General features: G+C 29.8%; 1 protein-coding gene across 2 annotated transcripts; it reads left to right on the top strand.

Annotated features, from left to right (window-relative positions):
- The first annotated feature begins 6,683 nt into the window (after positions 1-6,683).
- On the top strand, positions 6,684-16,047 carry LOC102661099 (uncharacterized). Of its 2 annotated transcripts, XM_041005078.1 has the most exons (10): positions 6,695-7,037; positions 7,182-7,226; positions 7,302-7,355; positions 13,721-13,786; positions 13,901-14,042; positions 14,134-14,208; positions 14,877-14,941; positions 15,037-15,129; positions 15,482-15,775; positions 15,857-16,047. In XM_041005078.1, exons 5-10 carry the CDS (start codon positions 13,907-13,909, stop codon positions 15,911-15,913), a joined length of 720 nt encoding a protein of 239 aa, XP_040861012.1. In that variant the 5' UTR covers positions 6,695-7,037; positions 7,182-7,226; positions 7,302-7,355; positions 13,721-13,786; positions 13,901-13,906; the 3' UTR covers positions 15,914-16,047. The 2 variants fall into 2 exon arrangements, with proteins under 2 accessions (XP_040861010.1, XP_040861012.1); XM_041005076.1 differs by lacking the exons at positions 13,721-13,786; positions 13,901-14,042; positions 14,134-14,208; ... (2 more) ...; positions 15,482-15,775; positions 15,857-16,047 and adding an exon at positions 10,166-12,929 and having other exon boundaries at positions 6,684-7,037.
- Positions 16,048-17,714: the final 1,667 nt, after the last annotated feature.

Raw genomic sequence — 17,714 nt, 5'->3', positions numbered from 1 at the left:
CATATTGTAGGTACAGTTTCATAGAAAAACCATGAAGTCATGAACTAGCTGTTGATTAAGGACCAAGGGATTGTGATATTTGTACAACATCATTAGATTTTTGTTTTTTTATACACTAGTCACAGTGGGATTTAAATCTACGACCTTATGTATACTATTTAAAACTCCCACCACTATGGTGACCCTAGTGGTTCAATTTTCATTTTCTTGTGATGCATATATTAAAGATAATGATAAAAAAAAAATTTATCTCTCCCATCTGTACTTTGAAAATTAAGATTGAACTCTTCTAAAGTAAAAATATATTTTAAAAGATAAAATATTATAGTATCTACTAATTAAAACATTACATTTAATTAAAATTTAGATTATATTACAAATTTGTTATAGTTTTAATCATTAATTTTTTTCAATAAGTCAACGAGAATTAAAAGTATATATTAAATGGTGCATGAGAATATTTTCCCCATGATTATGTACATCTTACTGTATATGTACATACTCACGGCGCAAGACTATTACAGTGCCCATCGATCTCTTGAATATTTATCGATTTTACTTCATTAAACAAAAGTTCAATGGAGCCTTAAAACCATAAATGGATTTCCTTAGCACAACGAAATTAGGATAAATTATACAAATTTAATCCAAGTAGAGAGAAACATATGCTGCACCGCACGTACAAAGTCTCAATTTAGAACCATATATCATATGTTGTTTGCTATACTCATGCATCTAGTTATGGCAGCGATCCGTGGCATGCAGTGACAAAGCTGGAAAGGACCTGCTAACGTAATTATAATTAGCACTAATCGTTGTAGATATAACAAATTACGAACAATATTTTCAGTCAATATGAATAAGTACATGTAATAATTAACCAGAAAATGATTTATTCCTAAGATGCATGCATGGCATTAGTGAATGTTAAACGAAGTATATGCAAGGCCTTCCTGTGAGAAAGTCATTGGATGGGATGTTACGTTATAAATTTAGCAGTTTCGCTTATCTATGTGTTTATCATCCGTATCCATATAATTAAAAACACTTTGCATATATGCTTAATGAGCAAATTAGGTTCCAATAATTACTTGTGCGTCCTCATGATTTCCTATTAAAACTTGTTATTACTTTTAACGAAAATAACTTCGTATCAATATCATAATAAACATATAAAAAAATAGGTTCTAATAGCCAGAAAGGCAAAGACAGTGTTTATGGCTAATAATTATGAGAAAGGGAACACAAATACTTATGACTAGCCTGATCTTGATAGCTCTTTCGTGTGCTCCGTTTGTTTGTTTTTGTATAGTTCAAATTCAAAACACAAGCAATGAATCAGCATCTATTGTTCTTGCGAATTATTTCACTTTTCATTTTCAGTTTGAAGGCAAACCATATAAAGTATGATTTGACTTAAATTCTGGCATAATACCATTATTGAAATGAGGCCCATATATATTGCGCAAAACTGAATATTGCGTATAACTCTTACGGCCCGCTGGGATGGATTTGAAAGCAATGGGTCCTGTCCTGAGATATTTGCTAAGCGTCAAACTTATATATATGTGAGATTTAAAAAAATGTAATTTTTTCTTACCTCCCTTCTATTTTATATTTTTTGTATAAAATTCTTCTATTTCTAAAATTTACACAAAATTCTTCTTATTTTATAAATATACTGCATTGAAATCATATCCCAAACTTTTATTTTTATTTTATAAAATTGATAAAAATATCTTATTTTTAAAAAAAAATTAAGGTAATTCTCAAGTACAAGACTTCATTATAAAATATGTTAATTTATTAAAAAAAAAACTAGAAAGTTTGTGTTTTATTTCATAACAAATTTAGTTAAATTAAATTTAAAAAATAAAAAATATGAAGTCGTGTTTCAAAACACGACTTGCACAATTATGTAAATATGTTAGAATATATACAGAGTGATCAAATCACACTGATGTAATTTTGACAACTATTACATCATTTTTACAACTTGATATAAAATGTGATTTTTATTGATCCAACTGTTGAATTATATTTACATATTAATAAAATCGTTTGTGTCAAATTTTATCGAAATTGAACAACGACAAGAAACTAATCAAATGAATCATATTTTAATATATTTTGAAATGTTTGTATTGTGTTGATTTTAGTCTATATGAACGAGATAGTAAATGATTTTCAATTTATATGAAATTTTGCATATGAGATCAAAGAAACTTTCAAACTAAAAATGAGTTTTAAGAAAACATTATCCAATTAAAAATTATAAAATAATGTAATAGTTGTCAAAGTTGTGTATGTGTGTGTGTAAAAAAAATGAGAATCTTTGAACTCTTTAACTAGTGTCTCAAGACCCTTAAAAAACTAAAAAAAAATATGAGAATCTTTGAACGAGGAGGAGAATATGAAAAATGGAGAAAGAACAAAAATATGAGTGCACTACTAAAATAAAATATAATGGATTTTGTAGAATTGTTGTATTAAGAATCAATATAGAAAGTGACTTTTCAATAAATTATTTATACAATTTTTTTCTTGAAAGTTTTGTCAAGAGTTTCAACTTTTACAAGGATATTCACATTTTAGATTGGTTGATGAAGATATGACGTAGAAACATCAACTATTAGTACGACTAATTCAAAAATTCTTTATTCCAAGATTACAAAAATGTCACAACCTCATATTAATTTTCTAGAAACTTTTGTAAATTTTCAATTTTAAAAATTTTATTTGTATTGGTGAAAAAATTACAAATAGTACTTTTACTCATATAAAAAGAACTAAAGAACAACAATCTTAGCAACAAAGCTTAATACAATCCATATGACTTGAACACTAATAAAAAAAACTCCAAGCACTTAGTTTACACGATCACATTTTCCATTGGTTTGTGCCATATGATATTTGGTAGAAGGTAACAATAATTTTGTCATGAGTTTCAAGATAATATTTTTTTTATAACTTTCTTGTATCAGTTAGATAGAAATTTAGGAATTTTTTATTTTCTTGCGTTGTGAATAACCCTTTTGTTTTGGTAGTTTTGTGATGAAACTAAGGTATTGAACAATTGTTCTTTAATTTCTAAATTTTGATTATGGGTTTGATTTAATTTTGGCTCATGACACAACAACTGCAATGGCACAACACCTCAATCAATGTGACCATTCTTTTTTATCCAAATTAAAGTTTAAGTTTGATTGATCTTCTTTTTTTTCCCATTTGATTCTATAAAACAACCCAAAATGAAAAAAAATAAATGAAAAGGATAATGGGAAAAGGTACATAAGAATGAGAATGTGTTTGTTTTCTTATAGAAAAAAGTGACAATCACAAAGTTATTGTCTTTTCCCAATTTTGAATAAAAATATTCCTAAATTTTGCAAAAATCATTAAGCTAAAAAGGTTTCTACTTTTTTCATCGTACAAATTAGTGTTTTCCAGAGTGAATACGAGTGTGTAGTGTGTGCCTGCATAACTTTCAAAGTAGAGACTCTATTTTATTTTAACATTTGTCCATACTTGTATCATGAGGGGGCATGTCATGATTAACACCTATTATCTTTTTTTTTTCTTCTTTTTTTTGCGAATTACCTAAGTATATTGTTCAAATTTGTTTCTCTTTTTTCCTTCTCTCTCACCACTCAAATCATTTGTGTTTGCTTTATTCATACTTCAAAAACCCTAAATCGCATCTTCGACGAGATCGAGATCGAGATCGAGGATGAATGAAAAACATGAGGATGCATTCTTAGTAGTCTTCTCTTCGTTGATGTCTCAAGGTATCCACATAATCACTTTCTTTTCAATCAATCCAAGCATATGCTAATTTGTTTGATCCAGGCTCTTCACCTAATCAAAAATGATTGTTTCAATTCAATTTGCAACCATTATTTGTTATATTTTGTTCTTTAGCTCTATTTTGACTTCTCCTTTCATTTCTTTCTCTTTTGCATCGATTGACTTGGATCATGCTTTTAATCTATATTTAATTATTCTTGTGTTGTATTATTTTCTAGTGACCAACATGGTGTGCAATCTAGCCCAATACATTATGATGAAAGAGTCCGGACAGTGAAATTTCACTTTTATAGGATGTTATGTTGACTTCTCTTCAGCTTACCACTAACTTGAAGCCAAATTTACTAAGTATACTCTCTCCTACACACTCAACGTAAATATGCTTCTAAGAGGTTGATATCATACTTGATGTGTTATGCATCTATTGCTTTTTGGAAAATTTTCAAATGAATAATAAATACTTGCAAGAGTAAAACTCCATATTTTTTTATGTTCTTATCTAACTGTGATCTGTTGCCTCAATTGTACTTAATATGTCCAAGGTAAATGCCTACAATCTTCATCTGATTGTTGTTGTGCGGTGTTGGAGATAAATATGTATGTCTAAGATCCAATCAATTGTTATCAATTTTATCAAAGAATTGTTCTTTATTTTATTATCATATTTATTGTTTTATTAGATTGTTAATTTGATAAGTCCTTGATTAGAATTAAAGACTTGTTTTCATGATAAAGATTATGAATATCAGATCCTTTATAATTTTAATATAAATTGTTCTTGATCTTAGGATTATTGTGAATAGGACATCAATAATCCGGATAAAATCAATATATATGTAATGGTCTTTATTGGATAAAGATTAATGAATCTCATTTATTAAATTGTTTATATAGATGATGATATTTATGTTATAAATATGAAAGTTATCCATGCAATAAGAATAAGATTTTATTATTACATATCAGGATAAGATCATGTGATGAGTTATGTAATTAGTCATGTGATTATTTTTTTGTCTTATATTAGGAAGCTTATCGAGATCCACTACAACAAAAATGACATATGCCTACGGAAGCCTTTTGCCTACACACATAAATTAGTGTAGGTAAAAGTCAAAAATACTTATACCTATAATTGTTTGTCATAGGTAAAATTTAAAAATTTATACTTACTATTATTTTGTGTAGGTAAAACTCAAAATAACTTCTACTTACAAATGCTTAGTGTTGGTAAAATTTCAAAAAACTTATACTTACGATTACTTGGTGTTGGTAAAATCCTATAAAACTTGTACCTACATTTTATGTAGATAAAATTTTAAAAAAATTTACCTACAAATAATAGTGCAATTTCTTGTTAGTCAAATTCACCACACTCCAATAAGAGAAAGAGTAATATATAAATATTTTAAAAGTGAAAAATAGTAAAAACAAAAAAAATCAAATCCAACTAAAATGAAAAAAATGTGATTTTTAATTTTTTTAAATTATCAATTTGATGAACTTTTGATGTCCGAAAGAAAGAAACAAGAAACCTGGAACGAATTTAACCAGAGCTAGCTAGTTTTTGGTTGCTTTCTTTCACCTAATTTAATGCTAAAGTAGTGCTTGCATGATTTAATCAGCTTAAATTTTTCATTATTAGTTGCAAATATATTTGTTTCTTTGAAAGCCCATAAAACGTGACCAGCTACAACTCCGTTTTCATTTCACACAAGTTTGGCTCCAACACAAAGTAAAAGGGACCATAAATTCTGGCGTAAGCTTCTGTTGTGTTATCTGGATCAAAATTCTTTTGACTTCATTTGCTCTTGCTGATGTGGATCTACTTCGTAGCTGCATCTTGTGTGTTTAGGTTTTGGTTTTTGCTTAATATTTTACTTGAATACGCAATAGATCATTTATTCGCTTGGATTGGAATTTTCCTAGCCTGCAATGTTCACACGAACGGTAGGAATAAGGGTGAACCATATGCCTATTAATTTATATTTAGTTATGTCCTTTTCTTTTCTGGAAGTCTTTTTTTTTTACTAGGATTGAGTGAAGGGAATGTGCTAGTCGAGTTGTAGCAGTGGATTGGATTGTTGGCTCTGTTTCTTGCTTCTGTTTCTTTGGTGGCTTACCTCTCTCTGGAGTTTCATTTAGATGGGGTTGCTTTAGTTATTAGTTCCTCTTCTTTGGATTTTAGCCCCTCAATTACAATATTACAGTTAACAAAATTACTTATTCAAAAAATTGCCAACAAAAACTTTTGTAGAAATTTCAGTGGCAAGAATTTTGAACTCATTCCCTCCTCCTTTTTTCTACTTTCACGCTCAAACCTCTCTTCCCAAGCCAATCTTATATTTCCACAAGTGTTTTGTTTTGTTTTATTTTGTTAATTAAATTACATAAATAAATCAGAGTTTGGATTGCGGTCGTGGATTTATCGTGTACATGTATTGTTGATGTATTTTCAGCAAAAGAAAAGATAGTGTTTTCTTCTTTGTTCTTATCAGTGATGATATTTCATTATAAAATTCATTGTTGATGTTAATTCCAACCAAGCAGCACATGGGGTTTGTGTCAAATATCTGATAAAGAGTTGAAAGTACTTGGGGGCAGTGGAAATTTGGCAATGCTCTATAGATTGTTTAGTGCCCATGTCTGCCACGAAATTTCCTTCGGGGCCATCTATATGCGATGGAGGCAACTTGTAAGTGACACATGTCAGACAAAGAATCTTAAGCCTCAAATGTTATTATATAATATATATATATATATAAAATAAAATTTGGGTGACTAGTCAAATTATTTTAGATCAGCAAGGTATTAGCAATTATTTTAGGGATAATATGCAGCCTGTTGTTATATGTTAGCCACGTGTGATTATACAGGCTGCCCACCCTGCCTTCAACAGTAAAATAAAAATCAATAGAAAGTGGAAAATGGAAACAAAAATTTAAAGTTGTTAGACTGGTATTGCCTTTGTGCTAATCTATTCTAGGCTAGCTGAATTGTATGTAAAATGTACCATAAGTAGCTTTTGAGTTTGTTTCTGGTGCTACTGATTCTAAATCCAACATTCTGATAAAAACTTGCATTTGTTTGGCAAAACTTCTAGGGTTGCCTTTGCTCTCTCCTGTGAAGGTTTAGTTACAGAAGTGCAACAAGTGTTCTCGAGAATTTTGCTCTCTCATTAACTATAAAGACATGTACGCATACAACATCGATTGAAAAAGCTTGATAAGGTTATCTTTATATCTTTTAAGTAGAAGTGATTATTTAACACATTGATGCTCTTGGTTCATGCCTTTTCCCCTCAAGAGTATTTTCTGGTTTTCTCTTTTCCAAATGTTCCTCATTTTTTGCCTTATGCTTCTTATACATTGTAGGATTCTGATAAAAATAGGGATCTTTTAGGGGCATATTGGGATAAGGTAACCTTTCATCGTTGTGAATTTTAGTTATATTCAGAATATATATTGTGTGCTAATATTCAATAATATGTGTAGCTCTCCGTAGAAGAGGCCAAGGAAGTTGTGTCATTCAAGAATGTGATGTTAGAGGTAATATCTCTTTTGCTCCTTATGTGACTAGTTTATTTCTATGTGAAGTTATGTTGATGTGATTTGCCTTACTCAAGTACTGGTTAGGTCAATATGTTAGACTATGATTGGTAGAAATGAAAGTGGGGGGCAGTTAAGTACATTAGCCTCTACATTCCATTTCACACTCTCACTTCAATTAAGATAAGCTTTTGTTAGTTTTCCATATTATAAGGTTTTGTAGATATGAAATCCTTTCAGAAATGTGCTCTTCTGTTTATGCTATAGTTCTGTGTGTTGTATTTGTGATTATTAAAGTTCTTTTTCTTTGCCATATTGGATTAGGAAACTTTCCTGCGTTTGATGAAGGTTGTAGGTGCCTTTTCAAACGTGAATATGATTTATAAAACCTCTTCTCTATCCTTCTTGTCTGGAAATATGATTAATTATGTGTTTTTTAAATTGAGAGTTGATTCTTATTGTAGACGACACTATGCTTTCTATGCTAGATGGATAAGAAACAGAACTACAAATACAATTACTATATATTTCTTATAGTAATTAATATCCTTCTCTTACACCGATAAGATTTAACTCAGTTATTTAAATAAGGTATGTTGATAATATGTAGCCTATTGTTATATTTTGTTGCTAATATGCAGCTTGTATAATTGCTTAATATTTTTTTCTAATTATTTAATAAAATATAAAAAAATATATTGATGACATATCAAAATTAAGTTCAAAATATAAATAGATTTATTTTTATAAAATTATCTTTTTATTTCAAAATAATAAATAAATAATTTTAAATTTATTAATATTTTTACATTTATATTTAAACATATCTATAATTTAAAAAATACAAAGAATTGTGTGATTTGATAGAAAATATTAAAATATCATCTAGTTATAATTATATTTTTTACATTATTATTGAATTACATATTCTTATAGTTATATGATGATAAGCTTTTGGTACAAATTACATTAATTCTAAAATAATAATCTTACTCAAATTAAATAATTGAATAATAAATTATTATAAATAATAATTTTTTTATTATCACTATTTTTATTTGTAAGAGTTAAAATTAGTATTTTTTTGGGCCAGCTTAATTGGAATTTAATCTAATAGGAAATTGGCAAATTGGATTTGTTTTTGGTATTTTTTATTTTATAAACCTCGTATATTCTCGAGCATTATCAAAACTCAAACTTAGGATTACTTATTAACTAGAACAATCCTGTGCCAATTGATCCTAATACTAAGTGATAACTATATGAAATTGGAAAAGTCCTATTGAAGGCCTTGTTTTCAAATGGAGTCTACAGTTTGCTACACACTTCATTTTCACCCTTTTTTTTGCCAAGTTTTTAATGAGTGGCAGAGAAGTTTAGCTAACTTAACAGTTATTTCCATAACATTTTTTATTTTGGAGGATTGTCGTCTTCTAGCCGATGATGGTATTAGAGGTTTTGATTACCTTTTGTAAAGCGTATATGCATTAGGGTAGCTGACAGTTTAGCTTCTTTTTCCTTTACTTGTTTAGATATATGGAAAGAGAATTTGTCATACCAGATTCATCTTCTTGTAAAGGATGATGTATCTCATATTTTTTTTTTACCAAATGGTTTTTTCAGTTTAAGAGGATTGTGGGCTAGGTGAGTTCAATGTATTTCTGGAGAGTTTGAGTAGGTTAGGTCGATGTTCTGGTAACGTGATTCTACTTTCACCTTTGCCATTAATTCCTAATAAGGATTAAGCATGTTTTAAATTTTTGGACCCCCAAACCCAACCATATTCGTTCAATGAGCAATCTTAATATAGTATTACTATTCCCAATTTATTGGCCAAGTGGACTTTTAGTTTAGGTGGATTGCAGGTTCAAAATATTTCAGGTGAATTCAAGTGGATTAGAGTAATGTTTGAGTCATGTGATTTTGTTATTATTTTCTTATAAGTTCGTGGTCGATTTGATTTAATTTTTAGATAAAAAATTATTCAAATCAAATATGAAATAAAATATAATTCAATTTGATTCGATTTAAATATAATATCAAATCCAAACAAATCAAACCGCTTAAAATAAGTGTTTGATCGATAATATGTGATGATATTAATGAAATGAAAGTGGATGAAAAAGAGATTAGAGATTTTAAAAATGATTAAAATAAGACCAACAAATTAATTAATGACTAAAAACTATTTTTTTAGGGATTGAAATCGAAAGATGGCAATATCATCAGGATTAAATCTTAGAAGCCTTATTCTTAAATTCTTCAATTTCTTAATATATGACCTTCGATCATAATTCAATATTCCTGGTAAGATTAAGAATAAGGCTACTAAGCCAAGACTACTAAGCTAGGCTAGTTCTTTAAAAGTGATAACTATGATTTTGTATGGAAATAAGGTCAAATCAAACATGGCATATTATTTTTATTAATACTTCTGAGTTCTGACACTATCATAATATAGTCCAAATGCATATTCGTGATATGACATCATTTCCAATCAAAAGGAACCTTGCTTTGTAAATTTGTGACCAAGGATTTTCTTTTCCATTTTTTAACCTTGCTTTGTTGCTTCACTGTCAGCATTTCATGATATGACATCATTAATGATGGTATTACTTGTTCCTTTTCTTGATTGAACGAAAAGTGAAATAATTGTGAGTAGTAGTTGATGTAGTTTTGCATAATTGAGTGATAGTGAAAAATGTCATTCTACTTTATACTTGCTAACACGATTGTGATTGACTTATACCTGGATATTTTAGTTATACTAAGCACTAATTTATTATGTCTATTTCATTCTACTTTTTCAGTTTATTTTATCAAATGGATAAGAGTTGGATAAACTACAATTCTCTTAATAAAGAGAAGTATATTAGAGGAGCTTTAAATTTTCTAGATTTTGCATTTGCGAAATCGTCAAAGGATGGAAAAATTTTATGCCCTTGTACCAAATGTGTCAATTGCAAGTGGCACTCTCGGATGAATGTTTATGAGCACATCATTAGTAATGGGTTTCTAAAAGGATATGTTACTTGGATCTTTCATGGTGAACAAGTTGGCCCATCTAGTTCTTTAGATACATCCCAAGTGGAAGGGGAGTTTGATCATGACATGGATACATTGGTTCATGATGCATTCACAATGCATGCAACTAATGAGAGTAATGACACATATATAAATATGGAGGATGGAGGTTCAAGAGAATTCATGAATGGACCTAGTGTTCAACAATCTGAAGACAATAATAATTCAGATAAGTTCTATCAAATGTTAAGGTAGGCAGAGCAAAGTCTTTATAAAGGTTGTAAGAAGTTTACAAAATTGTCATTCCTTGTACATTTGTATCACTTAAAGTGTCTAAATGGGTGGACTGATAAAAGTTTTTCGATGTTGTTAGAGTTGTTAAGTGATGCATTACCAGAGGAAAATATTTTGCCCAAATCATTTTGATACAAAGAAGATTATTTCAGGGTTGGGTCTATCTTATGAAAAAATTCATGTTTGTCCCAATGAATGCATATTGTATAGGAAGGATTTGGCTGATGCTGAAATTTGCCCTAAATGCAATTTGTCAAGATGGAAATACAACTCTGATGATGTTGAATGTAGAAAAAAGATATCAGCAAAGATTCTTCGTTGGTTCCCTCATATACCTAGATTGCAAAGACTTTTTGTATCACCAAAAACAGCTTGTTCTATGATATGGCATGAGGTTGGTCGAACTAAATATGGACTCCTGAGGCATCCAGCTGATTTATTTGCTTGGAAGGATTTTGATTGTCAGTATCTTGATTTTGCTTGTGACGCTCGTAATGTTCGACTAGGTTTGGCTACTGATGGCTTTAATCCTTTCAAAACTATGTCAATTTTCCAAAGCACTTGGCCTGTTATCTTGATTCCATACAATCTACCTCTATGGATGTGTATGAAGCAACCTAATTTTATACTTTCATTGCTTATTCCTGGTCCAAAAGGTCCAGGTATGAACCTTGATGTTTATATGCAGCCTCTTGTGGAAGAATTAAAGGAATTATGGGAAATTGGGGTAAAAACATTTGATGCATGTAAAAAAGAGTCATTCCAAATGCGTGCTGCAATTATATGGACTATTAATGATTTTTTTATTTATGCAAATTTGTCTGGTTGGAGCACTAGAGGCCAATATGCTTGTCCATGTTGTGGTTTTGAGATTGGCTCAAAGTGGTTGCGTTATGGTAGAAAGTTTTGCTATATGTGTCATCGTCGTTGGTTAGAGCTCGATCATAAGTGGAGATACAATAAAAGAGATTTTGATGGAACCCAGGAGTTTAGAGCTCCACCTGATCTACCTAGTGGAGCTTTTTCTTTGAGACAGATGGAATATCATGGAGTTGGGGATTGGTCACCATGGAAAAAGAGAAGAATTTTGTTCACATTGCCTTATTGGCAACATAGTGTGCTCCGTCATAATCTTGATGTTATGCACATAGAAAAGAACGTGTGTAATAACATTATTGGGATGTTGTTGCAATTAGAAGGTAAGTCAAAGGACAATGATAAGGCATGCTATGATCTTGTTGATATGAATATTAGAAGCCAATTACATCTAAAGATGCACCCAAGTAAAAGGCAAACAATATTTTCCTAGAGCTTGTTACCAAATGACTTCAAAAGAGAAAAAAACATTTTTGGAAGTTCTCAAAACAATAAAAGCTCCTGATGAATATTTGTCTAATATTTCAAGATGTGTGCAAGTGAAGGAACACAAAATATCCGGTCTCAAAAGTTATGATTGTCATCTTTTAATGCAAGAGTTTCTTCCTATAGCTATGAAAGGTTGTTTGCCAGACAAAGTGAGTTTAGCTATATCCGATCTTTGTTGTTTCTTCAAGGAGTTGTGTGGAAAGGTGCTTAATGAGCGTAATTTAGAGCACCTAGAACATCAAGTAGCTCTAACATTATGCCAATTAGAACAGATTTTTCCTCCATCTTTTTTCATCATAATGGTACATTTGGTAATCCATTTGGCACATGAAGCAAGAGTTGGAGGTCCTGTACATTACCGATGGATGTATCCTATTGAAAAGTATGAATACTTTTTAATCATTTTAAAACATTCTAGAGTTATAAAGTAAAATGATATTATCTTAATTTGTAACCTAAAATTTTCTTTTTAGGTTCCTTTTGACTTTAAAGTCATTTGTTCGTAATCGAGCACATCCAGAAGGATCTATTGCAGAAGGATATTTAGCTCATGAATGCTTGATATTTTGTTCAAGATATATATCTAGGGTGGAGACTCGTTTTAATCAATCTAATCGAAATGATGACTCATGTTTTGTGGAAAATGTAAGTGTTTTAAATCCTAGAGGTAGACTATTGGGGAGAAAGAAGCAAGTTGGATTCAATGTGAAGAAGAGAAAAAGAGCTTCTCGAATTTCTCTTGATAAGAAAGCATTGGTTCAAGCACATAGATATGTGCTTTTCAATAGCAACAATGTTGACCACTTTCGAAAGTAATACAATTTTTTTCATGTTCATTTAGTTATTCAATATTTGTATAATATCTTTCTATCAATGATAATGCTTACTTTTTCTAACCTTTTTTACATAGAGCTCATACTAATCTTATCAAGAGACAAAATCGTCGATTATCTCCATATGAAGTTGACAAAATTCATAATAAAGAATTTCCAGATTGGTTTCGTGAAAGAGTAAGTTTAGGAAGCATCAATAATATTAAATTTTGCATTCATTTAAAATTTTAATCATTTGAAATAAAATTGTGGTAGGTTGCTTGACTGGAAGACCAAGACAACACTCTAGTTTTTGCAACATACAAGGAATGATATATGTGATGATCCATTTGTTTTTGCATCTCAAGCTAAGAAAGTATTCTATGAGGAGAATAAAACACAAAATGGTTGGCTTGTTGTTGTGCATGCTAAAATCAGAGATGTATATGATATGGGTGATGAGCAATCCAATGACACGGATCAAGGGAATGAACAAGTCTTACAAGAGATAAATCATAATGATTTGATCAGAGCAGAAGCCGATGATAGTGATGATATCATTGAAGTTACAATACCTATGGAGAACATTTTACCACATGACAAGGATGATAATTATATAGATGATTATGAGAGCGATGCAGACTTCTTTTGATTTGTTTTTATTTGTTCTATTTGAACATTTAGTTATATTTTGAGTATACATGTATTGAACATTTTGTCACATTTATATACTCTTATTCCTTTCTTTAGTTTTTTGTTCTTATTATTGATTACTCTTGTGTTTATTTTTTGTTATGTATAAAAATCACTCACAATATAATGATTTTATCCGTTTTTTTATCAAAATTTTTTTCGTTGTTTCCTCAATAGTTTGATTCTTGGTGATTGGAGATTGGTGAAAAAATAGCTTACAAGCAATCTAAATTCGCATTTTAGGTAATTACATTATTCTTCTTTTATTTTTTGGCATGGTGTTTAAAAAAATCATAGTCAATAATGTAGTTATATCTAATTTTTATTTTATTTTATTTTTTGGATTGGTTTATTCAGCATACTATGGGAAATCGCAGAAAGTTGAATATCATTCAAAATGATGGTCAATCACAAGCAAAAGAGCAATCAATTGAAAGCTCTACTGAAGTGAACCAAAATAACAACTATATACTTGAAGAAAATGCACAATTTGAAGGAGGTATAAAGATTTTATTAACTTAATTTCTTTATTTTATATTAAATTATTTATAACACAATTGTTTATTAACTAAATCAACAATCACAAACAGAACAACACATACAAGAAGATAGTCATGTTCAGTCTCATACTTCTCTTGAAAGTGCAAGTGAAAGTTCAACTAAAGGTATTTATACACATATGCTTTTTTGGGTTAGAATTATATGTACAATTCTATTTGAGTTGAATATCTTTTAGAATATGATAAGATTAAATTTACTAGTGAGTTTCTTTTTTCCATATAGTTCAAATCTGTGTGTGTGTGTTTGATAAATGTCATATCCAAGAATGATTTAGGTAAAAAGAAAACTAGAGGTTATACACATATGCTAGATGTGTGGGACTTGCCAGATGGAGAATTCATACTTGTTGAAGTAAATCATTGGGGCAATCCTATGGGTTGGGAAGGGAAAACTCTACTGAATGTAATTGGGAGCTTGGTAAGGAGACACCAATGTGCTCCTATCAATTTTCTTAGCTGGAAAGACATGCCTAAGGACTATATTACTGACATGGTTGAATTAATTCAGGTCTGGTATAAAACTTTATAAGTGTTGTTTCATCTTGCTTCTTGTAAAATTTTATGTCTTCTAATGTCTAACAAAATGATCTTTTTTGTTTGTTAATGATACTCATAAGAGAGTAAGTTTCAATTTGTTCCTGAATTAACTGAACAAATAAAGAAAATATTGATTGATGACATGAGTCTAAAATGGAGGCAATTTAAATATGAACTGAAATCAAAAGGATATGATGAGAGCAAAACTAAGGAGGAAATGGTTGCTCATATCCCAGATCCAAGGGTTGATCCTTCTCAATATCGTGATTTAGTACATTATTGGTGTTCTGAGAAAGGACAGGTATACATGACAATGTCACCAACCTTTTGCTAACATAAAAATTATATATTATATGTTTATTTTTATTATTGACTTTTTATATTTGTTGGTTATAGAAAATAAGCAACATCAACAAAAGGAGCTGCTCAAAATATGAGGACTTGCGTTGCATGGGAACCAATAATCTTCCAAGACGGATTCATGAGATGGTTTGTCTTTTTTATATTTTTATTATTAAATTGCTTAATACAAATAGGATGATTGATTTTTTTAACTAATGTTAGACAACAAAGGCTAAGGGAGTGCAACCTTCTAGGGCAAAAATTTATATTGACACTCGAACTTGAAAAGATGGAAGCATTGTTACTGAAAAGACTGTTATTGTAATTGTAAGAATTTTAATTTTTATTTCAATACTTTTTTTTTTGTTTTGCTCAATTTTCTAATAGAAGGTTATGGGGTGAGGGGGAGTAACTAATGTGGAGATGAGTTTTGTTTAGTGATATTGAAGTATTCAGGATATTGATGTATGATAATAATTTATAAGGTGTATTTATATGGGATGAACTAAAAAAGAAAATGGTTGAAGCAGAGAGTTTGCAAAATTTACAAAGCACCCAAGATTTTACTAATTGGACAAATGATATATATTCAAAAGTCAAAGGACCTGAAAAAAGAGGACGTGTGTGTTGTCTTGGCAAGCTTCCACATCAAGCAAGTTCATCTCAAAGCTCTTATGCAAACAATAGAATTCAAAAGTTGGAGAATTTGCTTGGAAACCTTGTAGCTGTGCTTAAAGTACGATTTGCAGAAGATCCACAAATTAATCAAGTCTTAGAAGCTATAGATCAAGAGGTATGAATTTATAATTCTACTTATTCAACGATTTAACTATGATATGATACTTTACAAAGAAAAAACATTCTTTTAATTTAGGTACCTACAAATGGTTCTACCAGTAAAGATCATCAAACTACAAACAATCTTAACTAGAGGTGAGTTGAAATTTAGATGGTAATGAAGATGCGAGCCGGCGACAAAATGTTATTTCAGGAACATGATTTAGATGGTAATGAAGATGTGAGCCGGCGACAAAATGTTCAAGTGTTTGGTTTTTACTTTGTCTATTTGTCTGACAACTCGAATTAACTCTTTTATATATTTAGAAATTTAGAAACTTGTTACATTTTAGTGATGATTCCCTCCATGTAAAGAGGGTCATGGTGCACCAAAAATATACACTTAGGAAGGACTATGCACATGGTACTAAAAAACAAGGCAAAGTGAATTGGAAAATTTTCTATAGCATTACTAATGCTAGATCATTTCACAATGACAATGGATCAAGGGCTGCAATATGTTAAAAAGCACACAATCTAGTTACCATAATCACAAATTAGGTTAACAAAAATTTAATTGTATGTAGCAGGTTGTTGTAACTTTTCAAAGGCCATGTTGCAGCAGATCTCTAACTTTGTGCAGCATAATAATAAACTCATGTATATTTAATTAAAAATTATAATGAACAAAGAGTGTAATTAGGAACTAGTTTTATTGTTATTATATGACATTTACCTACAGAAGATCGTAGGTACAAGTAAATTGACTTTTACCTACAGTTAGAGATTATAGGTATAAATTAATATTTTTTACCTACACATTTGAAATAGTAGGTGTTACCTATAGTGATAGTTAAATTTGACTGTATGTAAAAATATATCCGTAGGTAAAGCCTATAGTGACAGATTATTAGTTGTCACTGTATACCCTTCAAAGTTGATGCAAAACATCTATAGGACAAAGTCCTTTATACATCTACCTACGGATTTTGGACTTCTACTGATAGATTTTGACTTTAGGTAAAAGTCATTTTCCTTGTAGTGAGACAAAAAGATATGATATAATTTTTTATTTTTAAATATAAAGATAAAAAGATATAAAATTATTTTAAATAAAATCTCTCTTTCTAGGAAGACCCAAATTCAAAAGCATATACCTAAGAGTAAGAGTAAAATACACCTGACACAAGCTTCAAAAGTTCAACCCTAATAGAAAAAAAGGTTTCACTTTAGAGGTCCACTCGATAGTAGGGTGATTGGTCTCGGTGTGGATACATACGTACAGTTTTCAACTTATTTGAAGAATTTTTGTTGCTTCAAGAATGCGTGCTCGATATATAAATATATTTTTTTCTATTTATTATTGTTGTATATTTTGAATGCAAAATGAATCCTAATTTGTTTCACTCTGTTGAGAACACTCCTATGCAACTATCATGCAATTCTTGTGGGGTGCTCTTATTCTCCTTCAAATTTATCATATAAGCTACACTCACACAAAGGTAGGGAATTTCAAAACTTGGGAAATACTAGTATTATTGTCTACCTCAAATTCTAACATTAGAATCAAAAGAGACTCATTTCTAACTTTAACCTTTTTATATTTATTTTTTCATTCCAAGGAAGAAGATAAAAAAGGAATTGTCTAAAATCAATAAAGTCTAACCTTTAGGTTTTGATTACAAGAAAGACATGTTATTGTTTACCTTAATGAAATATTTTACAACAGAATTGAGTTATAATATAATTTCATTAGCTATTGTCAATTTACATAATAAATGAATGTGTGCCATAAGATAAAAACATATCGGAGCTAACTATATTATTTTACTTTTTTAGTTAAGATCTCATGTGTATGCAATATAACTTGTTGTGTCTATTCTTCTTTTTCCTAGCTATCTTGCTTGGATTTTCGATCTCATTAGTAGTATGTTTCCTATTATCATTATAAAATA

Source organism: Glycine max, chromosome 1 (genome assembly GCF_000004515.6).
Source record: "Glycine max cultivar Williams 82 chromosome 1, Glycine_max_v4.0, whole genome shotgun sequence".
In the NCBI taxonomy this organism is placed as follows: Eukaryota; Viridiplantae; Streptophyta; class Magnoliopsida; order Fabales; family Fabaceae; genus Glycine; species Glycine max.
The sequence above is the reverse complement of the archived record's forward strand: the minus strand, read 5'-3'. Positions and strand labels throughout refer to the sequence as shown.

Coding starts and splice junctions, on each gene's coding strand:
- LOC102661099 (XM_041005076.1), top strand. CDS start 10,765: ATGCATTACCAGAGGAAAATATTTTGCCCAAATCATTTTGATACAAAG.